The 18,867-nt window shown below is 34.7% G+C and overlaps 1 protein-coding gene across 1 annotated transcript; it reads right to left on the reverse strand.

Annotated features, from left to right (window-relative positions):
* Positions 1-5,641: 5,641 nt before the first annotated feature.
* LOC101900667 (uncharacterized) lies at positions 5,642-10,471 on the reverse strand. Its single transcript, XM_059128575.1, has 4 exons — positions 10,387-10,471; positions 9,814-10,111; positions 6,344-6,494; positions 5,642-6,235 (listed from the first exon to the last, which is right to left on the reverse strand). The coding sequence occupies exons 1-4, from the start codon at positions 10,453-10,455 to the stop codon at positions 5,932-5,934; spliced, it is 822 nt and encodes a 273-aa protein (XP_058984558.1). The 5' UTR covers positions 10,456-10,471; the 3' UTR covers positions 5,642-5,931.
* Between the last annotated feature and the right edge of the window lie 8,396 nt (positions 10,472-18,867).

The raw sequence follows: 18,867 nt of genomic DNA on the forward strand, positions 1-18,867 counted from the left end.
GTATTTTTATTAGCTTTCAAAGAACATATATTGTCTATCTACTAAACGACGCCGATCACTCCTGGATCTTGGACCCGGACTGTCGAAGGAAATACCTGGGAACCCGGGTCTGTTCCCAAGGAAAAAATATTTTCCCGGAATCAGGGTACAAATGAGAACCTCTGGAAAAAATAAAAAACAGAAAGGAAAAGTCAAAAGTCGGGCGGGGCCGACTATATGATACACTACACCATTATGCATATTCAGTAGAGAATTTGTTTGGAGTAGATCATTCCAGCTATCAACACTTTGCTTTAGATCAGTTATAGTTTGGTTGCAGAGGGAACTAATATATGGGAGGCATATCCAATTTTGAATCGATTTTCACTAAATTCGATGAACACCTAATTCACTTCGAGTAGTATTATATTAAAAAAACAGTAAAGAAAGTCTTAAAGTCGGGCGGGGCCGACTTTATGATATCCTACACCATTTTGCTAATTAAGTAGAGCTCAACATAACAATTAACAGTTTTTATGGGAGAATTCAATCATACACGCTATGATTATAATTGTAATTTAAAATTAAAAGGACTAAATATGCTGAAGCATTTGTATCTTTTAAATTTGGACTTGTATTGCCCATTTGGCGCAAAATTAATTTGAAGCCAGATAAAAATATATATGGGAGCTATATCCAAATCTGAACCGATCTCGATAAAATTTGGCAAAGATACTTCTGAGCTGTATATGATGTATTTCCTTGAATATCGTTGTTACGGAGTGCATATTATGGCTGTGAGTAACAAATACAATAAATCGGATGTACAATATATATGGGAGCTATAGCTATATCTGAACCGATCTTCACCAAATTTGGCATACTACCTTCTAGACTCAATTCGGTAGTAAGTGCAAAATTCCATCCCATTTGGGCAAATGTTAGACGTTTGGTGCACAATAAGAGGTAAATCGGACGAAGTTATATATGGGAGCTATATCCAAATCTGAACCGATTTCGATAAAATTTATCAAAGGTATTTCTGAGCTGCATTTGATACATTTCCCCAAATATTGTTGTTACAGAGTGCATATTACGGCTACGGAGGACAAAAATAACAAATCGGATGAACAATATATATGGGAGCTATAGCTATATCTGAACCGATTTCGATCAAATTTGGCATACTTATTTTCAGGCCTAATTTGATTGTATGTGCAAAATTCCATATTATTCGGGCTGATATTACACGTTTGGTGCACAATAAAAAGCAAATCGGACGAAGATATATATGGGAGCTATATCTAATTTTTTACCGATTATCTCCAATTTCAATAGGGTTCGTCCTTGGGCCAAGCAAATTATTTGTGCAAAATTTCATCTTAATCGGATAATAAATGCGACCTGCAGTTTGTTCAAAAGAATACATGGACAGACGGACGTACAGACGGACTGACATGCTTAAATCAACTCAGAAAGTGATTCTATGGAGATCCTCAAAAGTAACTATGGGTCTATCTCGCTTCATTCTCCATGTTACAAACAAATGCACAAAGACATAATACCCTGACCACCTTGTGGTGTAGGGTATAGAAAATGTGGCTGAAGAATCAGATTAATTTTACATTTCATCGCCTTGAAATTTTGCTCAGACATTATATTACCATCAGTATATTTGGTATTAAAAAGTGAGACATATTGGTCAACGTTTCGATATGGCCACCGTATAGCGATACTTCCTCATTTTCGGTATTTCAAGTGTTTTTACGACAATTTTGAACCAAATTATGTGCAACTTGACATTTAGAGATCTGAGTAAATATAATCTCTTCATTCTAAAACTTTTCAAGATTGCTCCAGTATTTAGTGTAGGCGCCATATTACTGTATCACTTCATTTTCGGAATTTTAAAGATTTCGACGACAATATCAAACCCAAAGATAAGTAATTTTACATTTTGAGTTCTGAGCTGACAGAATTTTTCCTGCAAAATTTTGTGGAGATCGGTAGACTACTATGTATTGGCCATACAAAAAGGCACACCTACATTTTAGACATTTTGGCGAAGATGAGTATATATAGATCCTATATGACGGTACTATTATTTTAAGTTTCTCAGTGGATAAAAACTACAAAAATTGTCAATATAGAACAACCCTTAATCTGTAGAGTCTCATGGGGTTCGATCCCCAAAAACAGAGATTTATTCAAAGGAATCATTGCCTAGCAATTTGGCCTTCATATATATAAACAAGTAAAAAAAAACAGTAAGTTCGGCCGGGCCGAACTTTGAATACCCTCCACCATTTGTAACGAATTAGAAAATTTTCAAAAAAACAAAATCCATTACAAATTCTGTAAAAATCTTTAAAATACCTAATATCGGAAGGTGCCGATACATGGGGGGATATACGATACCAATATAGACGAATCTGTGTCTAGGGGTAAAGTACTCATAAAGAACTCCTTGTGTAGAATTTCAGACAATTCCGTTAAAAAATGTTGCTAAATCATCAAAATACCGAATATGATGGGGGGTACCGTTATATGGAGACCTATATAGATAATTATCTTCCAGGGCATAAAGTACTCACAAGGAACTCCTTGTGTGGATTTTCAGACAATACCATTGGAAAATACGGCGAAACTCTTCAAAATCCGGAATATCGGGGGTACCATTATATGGGGGATATACGATATCGTGGACCTACATCTTTCACCTCTTTTAAGGGATAAAGTACTCACAAGGAACTCATTGTGTGGATTTTCAGACCATTCCATTAGAGAATGTGGCTAAAATCATCAAAATACCGATGAGTTATAAACGGAATGACGAACTTAATATACCCTCCATACTGTGTATGGTGGAGGGTATAAACACAAATTAATGAGTATATGTCGGTTTTGCCGATAGATGTATACCCCCAGCCAATGTACGATTACTTAAAAATATTTTGACTTCTGTTATGATTATTCAAATGTTTAACACCTTATGGAGTAGGTTCCGAATGAATGGGTCAATATTGGCCACTTCCTATCGGACATAAATAAAGTTTGGACTATATTGTTTACTACCTTCACTTTACATATATGATAATTTTTAGAAAATGTTAACGTGCGTAAGCTACCAGACATAGTCGATTGAAGCATTTCATATTCATGATTCATCTAATAGAGAATATTATAGAGAATATTGATATGGCCAATTATAAGAAAATCGAACATTTACATTTACGCAAGTTATGACAGATAAAATTATTGAAAATTGTGAGCGAGGGACCAGAAGGGGTATCATCTGTGCAGCAGATATTGTATTGGCATAAATGTTTGTATGTATGATATTTGAAGAGCTTATTTCGCTTTCTTTTGAGCGTTCAGTTTTTCAAAATCTTGAACCCTATGTAGGGCAGATAGCAAAGAAAATGGTCTGATCTCTATCATCTTTATAACAGATCTTGTGTTAATGGAAATATTGAGATGTACCAAGTCTTGAATGGAATCGGATGTTAATTTCGCTTTTTATGAGCTCTATGGATATTCAAAATGTTAACCCTTTATGGGGGATATACGGGAAGGAGTGGACCGATATTCCCATCTTCTCAACATACATATCTTTTGTTAGTGGAAATAATAATATGTGTGAAATATAAAGAGAACCTGATGCTTATTTCAGATTTTATAAACGTTTTGGTTTTTAAAACTTTGGCCCTTTGTGGGGAAGGTACCAGAAGAAATGGTCCCATATCTACAGTTTTTATAACAGATCCTGTGTAAATAGAAATATTCAGATGTGCCATGTCTGAATGGAAAAGAAATTTAATTTCGCGTTTTATGAGCTCAATGCATATTCAAAATTTCGACCATTTGTAGAGGAGGCACCAGGAGGTACCGGGAGGACTACGCCGATATATTCCATTTAACACTAGATCTTGGATTTATAAAAATATTGGGATGTGTTAAATTTTAAGACAATAGGATTCTAACGTCATATTTTTTAAGAGTTATAATTTAAAAAAAAAAATGTTAGCCTTTGTGGGGGCAGGCACTTGATGGAGTAGATCGATATTATTCATTTCACACCTGACCTAGAACTACTATTAGGATTTGCAAAGATGGAGCAAAATCGGATTATTGCTTCTCTCTATCTGTGCATAAAATATTTTGTTTTGTGTTTTTTTTTTTTTTTTTTGAAAATTTCAACCTTTTTATGAGCAGGTATCAGAAGGTGTAGACCGATGTATTCCACCATGGCTGGGTTGATAAAATTATTGAGATGTGTGAAATTTGAAGATAATCTGACTCTTACATCACATTTTATAAGAGTTGGAATTATTCAAAATGTTCGTCCTTTTTGAGGGAGGTACTTGAGGAAGTGGGTCGATATTATCCATTTTTGGACCGATATTATCCAGACCTAGAACTGACACAAATATCGGATTATAGTTTATTTTTCTGTGCAGAAATACATTTTTTGAATACATTTTCGACCTTTGTGGGGGAGGTCGATATTGTTCATCCCCGAACTCGATCTAATTTTGACAAAAATCAACTGATATATACCCTCTCTAGCCATATCGCTAAGGTAAAAATATTCAAAATTTTGACCCAAAACTTTGAGGTATTTGCACTAATGCAAATATTAGGATTTGTAAAGTTGGAGCAAAATCGGTGTATCCTTTCTGTGCAGTAAATTATTTTCTTTGAAAATGTAAACATTTTGTGGCGGAGCTACTAGAAGTAGTGGACCTATATTGCCGTACTCCAAACTCCACCTTAGATTGGCAATATTATTACAATGTACCAGGGTTTAATCAAATCGGATGCTGCCTTCGAGGGTTGTCATACGCACCAACCAGCCAGACGGATGGACACCTCCAGATCGACTCCAAATGTCCTGAAACGGTTGTGGTCCAAAGGGACCCAGGGTTAAAACCATTATTTCCATGAGGCACAATTTGGCTGTATCAAATGATATATATCCTCTGTAGCCATATTGCTGACGGTATGGAAACACATAGGTTCGCCTGAAAATTTAAGTCAGTCACTTCTAACTCAGTTCTTTTAAATGTATCCAAATGTATGTAAATGACTAAGTATAAGTTGTCCATCTTTAAAGGTGATATTGTGTCCCCATTTCACACCTCAGAACCTCACCTGCAAAGCAGGTGGTTAGACGACGATACACTTAATCTTTTTTTTTACCTCTGAAGTTTCTATTTTTAAATTGCATTGATGGTAAATCAAAGTGAAATCGATTTTTCAAATAGCATCCGACAGATTTCAACTTTGCCCTGCTCCACACTTGCTTTCAAGCTTAAAGACATGAGACGGCAAAACACACACACACACGTACACCGACATTTACACATCAACAAAGATTTGTTGAAATAAGAACAACAACAAAAAAACGGAAACTTTTTTCCTACAACAACAACAAATGAAAATGCTAGTTTCTAATGCATTTTCCATAAACATTCAGACACGGACACACACTCACACACCCATCGAAAATGCCATCTCCTATTATTGTATTCCTCAATAGCCTTACGTGTATATTGTGATACCGAATCGAATCGTAACGAATCGAATCGAATGAATGAAAGTTTTTATCAAGTTTTATTCAAGCGTAAAAAGATTTATTGAGCTGTGAAGTAGTGTTCGGTTGGCCTGGGATTTTTTCCTTTTCTTTCCATGTTCCTTCCTTCCTTGACGTTATCCTTTCGATACAAAAGACTCGCAAGCATTTCGGGCATTCACACATGGGCCTACCTACCTACCTACCAATTCGTGTGTGTGTGCACATTTTGATTCTGGAACCGGAAACATTGAATTATATGTTAGTTTAAGTTTTTAGTTGCTCTGCCATTGTTGTTAGACGTTCCTCTTTTTTGTTACTTCTACAGGGGCCTGCAAGGCGACAACTTGATTACCCCCATCTCCATTGCAGACATTTTATCCACAATTTGTTTCTTTAACTGGTTGCCACCGGTCACAATCATCCAGCCGTGCATTCGTTTGTTTGTTCGTGCGGCTGTGTGTGTTTGCTAGCTGTCGATACCGAACACATGCACGTCCGCACAAATACAAAAATTCTATTATATTAACCACATTGAGGCCCAAACATAGGCATAGAATACCACTGAGCGATACCAATATATCCTCCGATTGCCGGATGACCTGACGTCTACGGTGTTTTGTGGGAAAATTCAAAAGGATAAGTTCTAATGAACGTTTTCCCTCCAAAGTGTTATCCGTACTGGAGCGGAGAGAGAGGGTGAGTGGGAGATAGAGAAGAGATTTAAAGGTTTCGAATTTTTAAATTTAATTTTGGAATTAAGAAAGAACAAATTCACATTCAACTTACTTGTAATACAGATTTTCCACAACATAATCGGAATCCTCACAATTCGTTATGCAATGACCACAAAATGGATGCTTTATAGGCCTCATTGACACAGGGTTGATGAAGCCATGTTCTTCCAGGCAAGCATACTGGGATAGGTTGCAGTATGGTACTGAAATTAGAGAAGGAAGACATTTAAAGGAGGCATATAATTGAAAAAAGTGAATAGAGAAATGTTGTGTTTTTTATCACGGAATTTTGAATGCGGCGAAAGCTTAGAGCTGGGCGGAACCCTACGAATTTGAAAGGCTATCAGATAATACTTAGCGGGTAAAATAGACAATAATTTTACCCTTAACCAATTGGCAAGATACGGGTAAGATGAAAAAACTGCAACCAATTTCAGACTGGTGTCATTTCTAGGCCACTCGTCCGACAGCTCTTTATAAATTATTCCAGTGACAGATTATTACATTATTTACAAGCATACAGAAGCATTTTGGTGAGAATTTTCCAGAAAAACAATTATTCGTGATAGTGTGATTTCTTTATATTTGGCTGAAAAACCACAAGTGGCTATCGTTAGAGCATTCCAGCATTTAAATGTCAATAAATATTTTGTGACTCATACCATCGCTCGTTACCGTGATACTCGTAGCGTAGCCCGACGTCAAGGAAGTGGACGGTAGAAATCAATAACATCAGCAGAAATGGTTCGAAAAGTAAAGAAGCGACATCATCTAAACCCGCGTCGCAGTGGCCGAAAAATGGCTCATGAGCTGAACATATCGCAATACTCCATTCGACAAATATTGAAAAATGAGCTTAGGGTAAAGCCATTAAAATTTCAAAAAGTGCAAGAACTTACACCGCAACAGAAAGAAAATAGACACAAAAGAGCTAAAGAGTTGCTTCGCTTGGACGAAAGTGGTGAACTGCCAAATTTGATTTTCTACGATTCGTTGTCCAGCAGTTTGTAAACAAACAAAATGATCGTATTTACTTCCAAAGAGGTCAGCTGAAAATGTGCACCTTCGGTTGGCCACCAGAACTCAAGCGCCGGCATGGTGTGGGCCGCCATAACGGCCGATGGTCGCTCTCCGTTAGTATAATTCGACCGTGGCATCAGAATAAATGCCGAATATTATCGCGAAAATATTCTGGAGGGTAAATTAAAGCGTTGAGCAAGCAAGCATTTTGGCCACAGACCCTGAACATTCCCACAGGATTCAACCATCAAAATGAGGTTCCTCACTTCATTTCCAGCACACAATGGCCACCAAAATCTCCGGATACCAATCCGTTGGATTATTGAGTCTGGAGTATTTTGGAAAGCAAGGTTGGCACTATAAATATCAAAGTGTGTATCACCTCAAGCTAGCGCTTCGCCGAGAATGGGCCAAAATACCGCGGGGCAACATTTGGGCAGCGTGTGACGGTTTCATTGGCAATTTGAAGGCCATAATTCGTGCCAAAGGTGACCATTTCGGATAAATCTAAACTTATTCTAAAATTTGTTGCTAATTCCGACATTTTTTGCTTTCATTCAATAAAATTTAAAAAAAATGTAAAAACTACGGCGTTGGACTTTGTTGCAGTTTTTTTAGCTTACCCTGTATATGTAATTTTATACCCCCAAAATGTCATCGAAATAATGGTTTTCGACCCTAGGTCTCTATTGACCAAATCTGTTTCTGGACATTTGGAGCCCATTTAGAGGTGTCCATCCGTCTGTCTGGCTGGTGCGCACGATAACTCTCGATTTTATACAAATTTGGCACATCGTAATATTTTTGTCAAAGTTAGGTCGAGTTCGGCGGTAGACAAAATCGGACCCCATCAAAGGTCGAAATTTCCAAAAACGAATATTGTATAGCACATAAAATTAAAGGATGATCAGAATTTGCTCCCACTTTGCAAATCCTATCATTTGCTAGGCCGAGTACAAAAATGGACAATACCGGTCCACTCCATCAATTACCTCCCCCACAAAGGGCCAAAATTTTGAATAATTGCAACTCTTATAAAATGTGATGTAAGAGTCCGATTGTCTTCAATTTTCACACATCCCAATATTTTTATTAACCCAAAGTCGGGTGTAAAGATAGAATATATCGGTACCCTTCTTCTGGTACCTGCCCTACAAAGGGTCAACATTTTTGAATTCTCATGAAGCCAATAAAACGCGAAATTAATCTGTTCTAAAATGGTAGAATTCGGACCATTCCTTTGGTACCGCTCCCATAAAGGGTTCAAATTTTGAATAATTAATGCGACTTTAAAATCCGAATTAAGCATCCTGTTCTCTTCATATTTCATACATCCCATTATTTCTACTAACATAAGATCTGCTGTGGATATGGGATATATCGATTCACTCTTTCTGGTACCTCCCCCCACAAAAGATCAGAATTTTAAATATCTGTGAAGTTCATAAACGCGAAATTATTATACATTACCATCAACACAAGATCGGTTATAAAGATGGTAGAGTTCGGATCATTTCTTCTGGTACCTCCCCACATGGGGTTCAAGCTTTTAAAAACCCAAAATTTCAAACAAAGTAGAAGTAAGCATCCTACTCTTTTCAAATTTCAAACATGCAAAAATTTTTGGTAACACAAGATCTTTTATGAAGATGATATATACCTGCGAACTCCTTCTGGTACCTCACCCACAAAGGTTTACAATTTCCATTACTTTTATCTGTCATAAGTTGCGAATCAGGTCAGCGATTCTTTGCAACTTGCTATATCTAAATATTTATCTCAACTAGAAACCTGAGATGTATATGGAATTTATGATTTCGAATAAAATTGGATATAAATGTTCGGTTTTCTTTTAATTTTGCACATATAAATATTTTATCGGAATTAGATGAAGTATGAAATCGGAATACTCCGGTCAAGTATATCTGGCACCACACGCACATCTCCACATTTTCTAAAAATTGTCACATATATCATATAAATTGAAAAAAAAAATACTCGTTGTGGTCCAAACCTGGCTCGACGCCATTTTTATATCATATTTATTTAGGTCCGATATGAAATGGACAATACTGGTCCATTCCTTCGGAACCTACTCCAAGGAGCGTAAACCATTTGAATAATCATAACAGAAATCAAAATATATTTAAATAATCGAACATTAGCTGAGGATATACATCTGTCGTCAAAACCGACTGATACTTTTTAATTTGTGTATTAAGTATATTGTACCTCTTTGTAGTTTTGAACATGTAGAGAACGAATTTCGAAACATCTCTCTTCTCCACAACAAGAATGGTCCTCATGCAAATTTTTAGCACCCGTACACGTGAAGCATGAATTTTAAAAAATGACCCTTTATAAAACTCCTCGCTTTAATAAAGATCTACTGGCAAAGTCAACTTGTTGATTCTAACTGATTTCACATGGAATTAGTTAATTGGGTTATTTTAATATTATAGAGTCTCACAAACATTCCTCAGATTTTCATTGAGATCTCACCTTTTGGTAAATGATGATATAAATTAATGCAACCACACTTTTTCGCCTGATGAATGTACAGGCAATCGGTAATGCAGCCCGGGTAACTGTGATACGAATAGGTCTTATTGCCAAACACTTTAGCTGGATTCGATTGTAGACATTTTGTTACACTTGAATCCAATCCAATTAGACTGGGATCATTGATGGTCGGTATAATTGTAAATTCCAAATTCAATTGGGTGTTTTCATCGAAAATTGAGTAACGTGGTACTGGAGATATAGTCTCTGGTATGTCTTTGTTATTCAATAGAAATATCTGAAAACGGAAATATATAAAAAGATGGTATAAGTATGTCAAATATATATGATCATATATATGATATGATCGCAATAGGAAAAAAATCTAATTTGAACATTTTTATAACTCGAGTACTCTACTAGAGCAATCAATATAAAAAGTATTTCTGATTTAAAAAATGGAAAAATTATGCAAAATATATCCAAACTCGCTAAGTGTAAGATAATGAAATCTAGAAGCCCACATATGGTACTATACCAAATACCAAACTTCATTAAAGATACTTTACTTACCTGAGCCGGTTTTTTAAATGTTAGAGATAGTCGATACGGCTCGTTGTAAATTTCAATATTTCTCACCATTCTGTGACCCGTTGAACTATAAGCAAAGAAGAAAAATCGATAAGTATAAATAGTCCTTAATAATGAAATAAATATGTCTATTGATATTCTATTAATATATGAGAGATATTATTCTTCAAAATTTCCCATTTTCGCACAAAATCTTATGTTAGTGAAAATATTTGGATATGTGAAGCTAAGAATGATCCGATTCAAACTTTCCAAATTTTGTCCCGGTTCGGGGGGAGATACCAGAAGGAGTGGTCCCACATATTACATCACCACATCAGATACTGTTTTTGTAGAAATAATCGGATGTGTAAAATTTAAATATAATTGGATGCTCAACTCGCATTTTTTGATCATTTTGGTTATCAAAACTTAGACTTTTTGTGAGGGATGTATTAGAAGAAGTGGGTCGATACCTGACATTTTTAAAGATAGAAAGCTTAAATTTTGCACCGATCTGCCTTTCATCTGAAGACAATTCAAGTTCGAAGATGGACTATATCGATCCATGATATCGTATAGATCACATATAACGGTACCCCGATATTCGGTATTATGATGATTTTACCCACATTTTTTAAATGGAATTGTACCCCCTGAAAGAGAATTGTCTATATAGGTCAACGATATCGTGTAGCCCTCATACAATGGTGCCTCCCGATATTGGGTATTTTGATAATTTTAGCTACATTTGTCAATGGAATTGTCTGAAATTCTAAACAAGGAAATTCTACACCCTCAAGGTATCTTACCCCCGAATTGTGTTTAATTTCGTATTTGAAGTTCGTAACGGGTACTACAATCTATGACGGAAAATTGCAGGTCCACGTCTTACTATAGCCTCCATACAACGGTACATCTCTTTATTCGGTATTTTGATGATATTAGCGATATTATTCACCGGAATTGTTTCGAATTTCGTATTTGAAGTTCGGAATCGTTATTATAGCATATGGCAAAATATTTATTATCGAGCACCACGTCTTCGTACAGTCCCCTTATAAAAGTTTTCATAAGAGCGGCATTTTTGGACGAATTTTTTTGAATTTTTTCAATTTCTTTCCGAATGGTGGAGGATATAAATAGTTCAGCGAGGCCGAACTTAGCCGGGTTTTACCTGTTTATCTTCAATATTGCCATAGGCACTATATACATTAAAGAGAAAATTTCCAAAAATTTAGAAGAGGGTCGAACTTGCCCCCTCAAATCATTTTACTCGCGAAACTTTAAAAATGTCGATTCAAGTGTCTTCTCTTTTTAGCTCAAGTTTCAAAACCTGCAGGATTTTTCTGGACTCAAAAGTTAGAAAACGAGTAAAAAAGCTGTAAATTCGGTCTGGTCGATCTTTGAATACCCTCCACCATTTAACTTGGCAATTTTCAAAAAAAAAAAAATAAATAAAATAATAAAAAAAATCCGTTAAAAATTCTGTTAAAATCAAAAAAATACCGACGACGTGGGTCGGCATAGCAACTTTTATCATAAGCCATTACAATATTCAAATACGAAACTTGAGAAAAGCTAAAAGTAGCTAAAATTATCAAAATACCGAATATAGGGAGGTGCCGCTATATGGGGGCTATACGAAGCCATGTACCTGCACAGATAATTTTACTTAAATCACCAAAATACCGAAAAAAGGGAGGTAACATTATATGGGGGCTATACCAAAACGTGGACCAACATGACCTATGTTCAATACCAAAAGTCCTGCAGATATAATATACATTTGAGTAAAATTGTATCAATCTATTTCATTTCGTTCGGAAGCTAGAGTGATTTCCAAAGACAGACCGATGAACGGGAGTCTAAAATGTATATTTCGAGATGTTACAAACGGAATAACAAACTTAATATACCTTCCATACTATGGTGGAGGGTATAAAAATATATTTCGCAATTTTATTGATATATGGAAGTATGGACTAAATTGTGGACACATATATATATACATATATATATATATATATATATATATATATATATATATATATATATATATATATATATATATATATATATATATATATATATATATATATATATATATATATATATATATATATATATATATAATTTTTAGAAATTATCAAACAAAAGAAAAAAGGCAGGGGTTGGGGAAATATTTCAACCCTTTTTGCGATGTCCTGTTAGCTTTGCCGCCATTCAATATTTTGACATAACAAGAAGTTAAAACAAAACAAGTATACCGAAATATATGTTCAAATACATAAGGAAATATTTTCGATCTCCATAAACAGTGTCCATCACTGTATGTCACTATTTTAAATGGCTCATATGATAAATTGCTTTGTTATACTAAATATTACATTTGTTATTCCTTTCATTACGATTTCGTGAGACAGTCGAATGACAGTTGTCTTCTTATGAACGTAAGTAAAATTAACCATAATAAGTCAGAAATACTACAGGGGTAAACCTCTATATTCCTTATTACGTATTTCAAATTTTGTTTATCTGAAATTCAAATTTCTGCACGTCTCACAAAAATGAGTTAAAAGATTAAATCTTCTTGAAATTTAATCTGACAACGTAATGATTTATAGCTGACACTCACACGAAACATTCCGTACAAATGATAAATCCTGGCATTTATGTTGTCACAGTGTAAACGTGTCGGATGTCTTGTGTTCTGATTTAATTCATGTTGAAATTTTTAATTTATTTTTCGTACAGCTTTAGAATTTTATAAAAGGGAAATACTTCATTCAAAATAAAATAATAATTGTCTCATTGAATTGAAGAAACGGATTTGGACGGATGTCAAACATAGTAATATAGGGTCCGTAAAGGAACGATTTTTAAACTAGTGTTCATGTCTCTCAGCAATTGAACATTTTTGAAGACATCACTCAGAATAATTCTCAAAAATATTGGTATGACGCCATACAAAGTCTAATTAGCTCAGAAGTAAAAGCCTCGATAAGTGGGCCTACAATCGATTTCCAGAAGATGCCAGAATAGAACCCTATTGCTTTTGGAGATGATCGCCAAATGTTTAGGGGTTGAAATGGACCAAATACTGAAAAAAGTTCGGATTTTGCAGTAGCTATACAGGTCGCAATTATAGACCAATCGAAATTTCGCGTGTAGATAGAGTTTAGGGCGGGGAAGAAGCCTACCAATTTGGGTGGTCATCGGATAATATTTAGCGTGTAAAATAGACCATATCTTTTGTGTTGAAAAAAATCAAAATTTTTCATTAAACCGTGAATATTTTAAATCCCGGCGAAATCACAAAGCCATCACAAGGTTACTTCTGACCTTTACATTGATGTTAAGATCCAACAAATCGGATATATAGCAAAATATGTGCGATATATATATATATCTATCAAAGAAGATATGCTTGAAAGATCTCTTATATGTCGAGAACGGCTGAACTGATTTCGACAGTTCTCATTAATTCAGAATGGCCTCTTGGCAGGAAAGAAAAAACGTCTAAAAAAATCGCATAAAAATATCTCTCTAAGATGAAAATATTGATTTTGTAAAATTTTCTCATATTTTTTCAATTTTGTCATATTTTTGGCATATTTTCATTTTGAATTAAACATTTGGTAATATTTCTACAGCTAACAAAACTAAGTAGTTAGGATATCAGGATATCATATACAGATCGCATTTATGGTCCGATCCTTACGAAATTTTGCATGGGGATAAGATGAGGGTTAGAATAGAAGTCTACTCTTTTTGGAGATAATCGGCATATATTTAGGGGTTGAAATGGACAAAAAAACTGCAAAATTGTCAGCAAGTCGTAATTATCGCCCGATCCTCACGCGCATTTGATTGGGGGTTACCGGACATTGCAAAAGCCAAGCAGTTTTGGATGGCCATCCAAAAATATTCAATGTGTGAAGGAGTTTGCCAACTTTTGTAGACAAAATACGAAAATGTCCATTCCAGTGACTTTTTGGAGAATTTACAAATACAGGAAAGACGCACTTCTGATTATTTCGTTAATTAAATTGGAAATATATATAAACTGTATCGTTCATTATAGTGTTGTAGGGTATTAAACGGTCGGCCCCGCTCGACTGTAGCCTTTGCTTACTTGTTTTATAATATTTTTACACGCTATTCCAAGACAAATGTTATTTCAAAATAAATTAAACAGGAACATTTTTCAAGTACTTCCTGTCAGAAAATTAAAAATTTTACTCTGCATTCCTATTCAGAAATTCAGAAAATTTGTTTAAAGAATATTTTCTGCTCAAAAAAAATTTAAAATAATAAAAAAATTTTGTAACACAGACTTCCTAGACATTTTTTTTAACTTTTTTAGCTTCCAGACGGATTTTTGCGCTCACAGTGGTCCCAAAAAATTATTATTATTATTATTATTTATTGATTTATTTATTTATTTTTTTTTTTTGCAAAGTTTGTCTAGATTTTCCTCTCCAAAAATATTTAAAAACGACTAAAAAAAAGGCCGGGCCGAACTTTGAATATCCTCCACCATTTGGAACGAATTTGGCAATTTTCGAAAAAAAAGTCCGTTAAAGAATCTGATAATTTTTTAAAAATACCGAATGTAACCGTTACCTAACGGTATATACGACGACGTAGACCAACATAGGCAATTTTTGTCATAAGCCATTACAATGTTTAAATGCGAATCTTGAGAAAAAATCGGTGAATAATGTAGCTAAAATCATCAAAATACCAAATATAGGGGGATACCATTATATGGGGGCTATACCAAAGCGTGGAACTGCATATACAATTTTCTGTCTTAGGCTGTGGTATTCATTACGAATTTCAAATACCAAATTTGAAACAATTCCGGTCAATAATGTCGCCAAAATCATCAGAACACCGAATATCGGGAGGTGCATTTAAAGGGGGGCTATACGAAGATGTGTACCTGCACAGACAATTTTCTGTCATATCCTGTATCCATTGCGAACCTGAAATACCAAATTTGAAACAAATCTGGTGAATAATGTACCATTTTATGGGGACTATACCAAAACGTGGACCTACATATTCCATTTTCAATACCAAAGTCCTGCAGACAAAATATATATTTGAGTAAAATTGTATCAACCTACTTCATTTCGATCGGAAGCTAGACTTATTTCCACAGACGGACGGACATCGCTAAATCGACATAGAATTTGTGAGGTCTAAAATGTATAATTCGAGGTGTTACAAACGGGATGACAATATACCCTACATACTATGGTGGAGGGTACAACAAGTAAGCAAAGGCTATTGTCGTGCGGGGCTACAATAAAACAACACAATATGTATGTATAATGGGGCTTATGTCCAAATCCATTTTAGAAGATTTCGCTTTTTAAATTATGCCATAGCGCATCGCCCCGATATTATCCTTAGCTTTTTGACCAAGGACATTGTCCCAATATTTCCACACTTAGCTGTTGTGGTCCATTTTACAGTTAAATATGATCCTATGGTCATCCAAAGTGCTAGACTTCTTCCCTATCCTTAACTCTCATCTCATGCAAAATTTCGTGCCGATCGTTATACACCACAAGGTGGTCAGGGTATTATATATTTGTGCATTTGTTTGTAACAGGCAAAAGGAAACGAGATAGACCCTGCGTAGAATCACTTTCTGAGTTGATTCATGCATGTCAGTCCGTCCATCCGTCCGTCCGTCTGTCCATGTATTCTTGTGAACAAAATGCAGTTCGCATTTATTATCCGATTAAGATGAAATTTTCCAAACAACATTTGTTTGGCTCAAGAACGAACCCTATAGAAATTGGAGATAATCAGTAAAAAATTAGATATAGCTCCCATATATATCTTCGTCCGATTGCACCAAAGGTGTAATATCAGCCCAAATAGTATGGAATTTTGCACAAACAACCAAATTAGGCCGGGAAATAAGTATGCCAAATTTAATCGAAATCGGTTCAGATATAGCTATAACTCTCATATATATATTGTTCATCCGATTTGTTATTTTCCGCAGCCGTAATATGCACTCTGTAACAACAATATTTGGGGAAATATATCAAATGCAGCTCAGAAATACCTTTGCTAAATTTTATCGAGATCGGTTCAAATTTGGATATAGCTCCCATATATAGCTTCGTCCGATTAACTTTTTTTTGTACACCAAACGTCTAATATTTGCCCAAATGGCATTGATTTTGGCACATGCGACCGAATTGAGTCTAGAAGCTAGTATGCTAAATTTGGTGAAGATCGGTTCAGATATAGCTATAGCTCCCACATATAATGCTCATCCGATTTGTTGTATTTGTTCCCACAGCCGTAATATGCAAGCCGTAACAACGATATTCAGGGAATTATATCAAATACAGCTCAGAAATATCTTTGCCAAATTTTATCGAGATCGGTTCCGATTTGGATATAGCTCCCATGTATATTTTTATCCGATTTCAAATAATTTGTGCACCAAATGGGCAATACAAGTCCGAATTTAAAAGATACAAATGCTTCGGCATATTTAGTCCTTTGAACTTTAAATTATAATTATAAATATATTATTATTATAAAAACTTTTAATTGTTATGTGGAGCTCTACTAAATTAGGTAAGTGGTCTAGGTTTTACTACTTTAGGACTTTATTTATTGTTTTTTTTTTTTTTTATTTATTTTATCTTTTCTGCTAAGGGACTATTCCGAATTTGTCTGAATAGTTAAAATCGGACCAGCGGTTCTTGAGTTATAAGCGTAGTAACTAACACAACTTTCTTTTATACATAGGCATTCTGGCACAATTTGTGGTTTCATAAAGATTAATTTTTAAGGAGTTTTTAGGGAAACGATTTCCGGATAAAAATTCTCTTTTTAAACAAATTTACTTAGGACTTTTTGGCAAAATGTGTTGGTTTTTTTTACTTTCAGCCATACAGTTACTGAGGGTATATATCATTTGATACGGCCAAAACGTCTCAAATCCGTTTCAGAACATCTGTTTGGTTGGCTGGGGCACACATTAACGCTCGAAGGGAGTGTCCGATTCGGTCCAAACTTGCTACATCGTAATATTATTATCAAACTTAGATAGTGTTCGGAGATGAATAATATTGGTTTATTCCTTCTGGTACATCCATCATAAAAGATCAAAATTTTAAGATAAAATAATTTACAAATCGTTGATTTGTTTTAAGAAATGACAAAAGTGAGAATTTCTTATAAACTTCTTTAAAGTCTCCCCTTACAATTTTTTAAGAATATTTTTTATACGGTCTTCCTGGACAAAAATGGACGTAACAAATGTGAACGTAATTCGTAGATTATACTAGTTACTGAGGGTGTATTCATTTCAGAGCTTAGGAGTCAATGTAGGGGTGTCCGTCCATCTGTCTGGTTGAATGGAGCTCACGATAACTCTCGAAGGGATTACCCGATTCGGTCCAAAATTGGAACATCGTAATATCATTATCAAACTTAGATCGAGTTCGGAGATGGACAATATTGGTTCATATTTCTCTCAACCAGAAACCTGAGATGAATATGAAATTTATGAATTCGCATAAAATTGAATATAAATGTTTTTTTTTTTTTTTTGCAATATTGCCCATACCAATATTTTTATCTGTATACGATGAGATGTGAAAATGGAATATTTCGGTCGACTATATCTCGTACCTTACGCACATTTATCATTTTCCAAAAACTATAAAATAAAGCACGTCTGACAAATGGTCAATATTGGCCCATTCCTTCGAAACCTACGCCACATAGGGTCATGAATTTTGAAAAATCATAACATGGCTGAACAATGGCTGAAGGTATAGATCTGTCGGCAAGACCGACTGTTAGTTTTTAACTTGTTAAAAGATCTTTCAAGAAGAAACATATGGAATTTCAAGAGATGTGTTGTTTTAATTTGAAACTCAAATGGAAAAATCTTGGGATTTTAAAAAAATATTTCTTATGTTATATTTGTCAAGTACTTTACGTAGGAAAACAATAGATATTTTAAAAAAAGTTCTCTGAACAAAAATTATGCATATTTGATTCAGGACTTCTTGACAGATAAAGGTAGGAGGATCTTCCTGACGAAAAATAGTGAGGACTTTCTGACAGGACTTCTAAAGGGAAAATCCTAATTTTCAAGAATTATGGGGAATTTTTAACGCCTAACAAAAAAACAGAATTTCGAAATCTCAAAATCTAAACAAAAATATAGTTTTTTTAATTTTTTCCTCGGTGCTCGAAGAAATATTTGCGATTTTTTATGAAAAATAATCAAGAGTATCCTGTCTAAAAAGATTTAAAACTATTGTTTTCATAAGGTCCGACCAGTCAGTTGTTAAAATTTTTTTAAAGAATTTCCAAAATGAAAATCATGGATTTTTCAAGGATTATCATGTGTTTTTAACATCCATTTCATTGAAAATATTTATTTTTGACATTTCTTAAGTACTTTCTGTCAATAATTTCCACCCA

Source organism: Musca domestica, unplaced genomic scaffold (assembly GCF_030504385.1).
Source record: "Musca domestica strain aabys unplaced genomic scaffold, Musca_domestica.polishedcontigs.V.1.1 55, whole genome shotgun sequence".
NCBI lineage: Eukaryota > Metazoa > Arthropoda > Insecta > Diptera > Muscidae > Musca > Musca domestica.